The sequence below is a fragment of the Gobio gobio genome, assembly GCF_949357685.1.
Source record: "Gobio gobio genome assembly, chromosome: 3".
Lineage (NCBI taxonomy): Eukaryota > Metazoa > Chordata > Actinopteri > Cypriniformes > Gobionidae > Gobio > Gobio gobio.
In genome coordinates this window covers 70,686,260-70,687,882 of record NC_137099.1, presented here as the reverse complement: position 1 = coordinate 70,687,882, position 1,623 = coordinate 70,686,260, and the positions used below count along the sequence as shown (strand labels likewise).

The following is a 1,623-nucleotide window of genomic DNA, read 5'->3' as shown; positions in this document are numbered from 1 at the left end:
ATAGTAAATATAACTTTATGTGAGTATGTATACGGGTAAAGTAGGATATACACACAATAGTTAATTGAATCGCTGTACTAACGTGTGTTTGTGTTTCTGCAGGATTGCGCTGCCTTTGAGAAGTGCTGTACTAACGTGTGCGGCCTGCTGAGCTGCGTGGCGTCCCGTTTCTCTGACGGGGATGACGGTCAGTCGGGGGCGGGTGTTTCGGCAGGAGGCGTGGCCAGCTGCGATGAGTTTGTGTGCAGCCAGCAGGGGGCGGTGTGTGACGTGTGGGAGGGGCAGCCGGTATGCAAATGTCAGGACCGTTGCGAGAGCGAACCCAGCTTCACGTGCGCCTCCGACGGCCTCACGTATTTCAACCGCTGCTTCATGGATGCAGAGGCCTGCATTCAGGGCGTCACGCTCACTGTGGTCACCTGTCGTTATCACCTGTCCGGCCCGAACGCCAGCCCTCTGCCTCAGGACACCACGGCTCAACCCACGCCCACTGCTGCCGACTCCGAGCCCGTTCCGCCCACCCTCTACTCCAACCCACATCACCAGGTCATTTACCTGGGAGGAACGGCCAGCTTTCACTGCGACGTGATTGGCCACCCGAAGCCTGACGTCACCTGGGAGAAGCAGTCTGAAGTGCATGAGCGAATCGTCATGCGGCCGGACCAGATGTATGGGAACGTCGTCATAACCAACATCGGTCAGCTGGTGGTGTATAACGCCCAGATGTGGGACACCGGAATCTACACCTGCATCGCGCGGAACTCGGCAGGTGCGCTGCGAGCCGATTATCCACTTTCCGTCGTCAGACGTGACAATGAGGACTTCTTCGACGACCCTGAGGCAGGCTTGCCGTTGGGACGCCCATTCTCGCCGGCTGACTGCTTGGCGGCCGTGGAGCGTGGCGAGTGCGGTGAGAAGCGAGTAGACTGGTTCTACGATGCGGCCCGAGGCTCCTGCCACGCGTTTGCGCACGGAGGCTGCGAGGGCGGCCGCAACCGCTTCGAGACGTTTGAGGAATGCCGAGGGTCATGTCAGCGCGAGGGGCTGGGCTTGTGCTCCCTGCCGGCCGTTCAGGGCCCCTGTAAGCACTGGGAGGCTCGGTGGGCCTACAACGGCCTCATGAAGCAGTGCATGGCATTCGTCTACGGCGGCTGCCACGGAAACAAGAACAACTTCCGCACGCGCAAAGAATGCGAAGCCAACTGCCCGCAACCAAAGCGGCGTCCATGTAAAAACTGCCGGCCGAGAGGAAAGATAATGGCGAGTCTTTGCCGCAGTGACTTTGCCATCGTCGGACGGCTCACCGAACTAATCGAGGAGCTGGACTCGGGAATCGCTCGTTTCCATCTGCAGCAGGTCCTGCGTGATGAGAAGATGGGTCTGCAGCTCTTTAAAACGCAACACCTGGAGGTGCTGCTGACACGCATGGACTGGAGCTGCCCCTGCCCCAACATCACACAGCACCACCAGCTCCCCCTGCTGGTCATGGGCGAGGTGCAGGACGGCACGGCCGTGATTCTCCCGGACAGTTACGTCAGACCCATATCCGATCGACGCCTGAAGAAGATCCACGAGGTACTGGGCAAGAAGACTTGTGAGACGCTGCAGAAATTCCAGGACTGA

General features: G+C 59.2%; 1 protein-coding gene across 1 annotated transcript in view; it reads left to right on the top strand.

The window, feature by feature from the left end:
• Window positions 1-1,623, top strand: part of wfikkn1 (WAP, follistatin/kazal, immunoglobulin, kunitz and netrin domain containing 1) — a gene marked incomplete at both ends in the record, with an annotated part of 4,173 nt that extends 2,550 nt beyond the window's left edge. Inside the window, one exon of the mRNA XM_079813319.1 lies at window positions 103-1,623. Within this exon, the coding sequence (XP_079669445.1) occupies window positions 103-1,623 (1,521 nt within the window). The remainder of the gene's footprint in view (window positions 1-102) is intronic.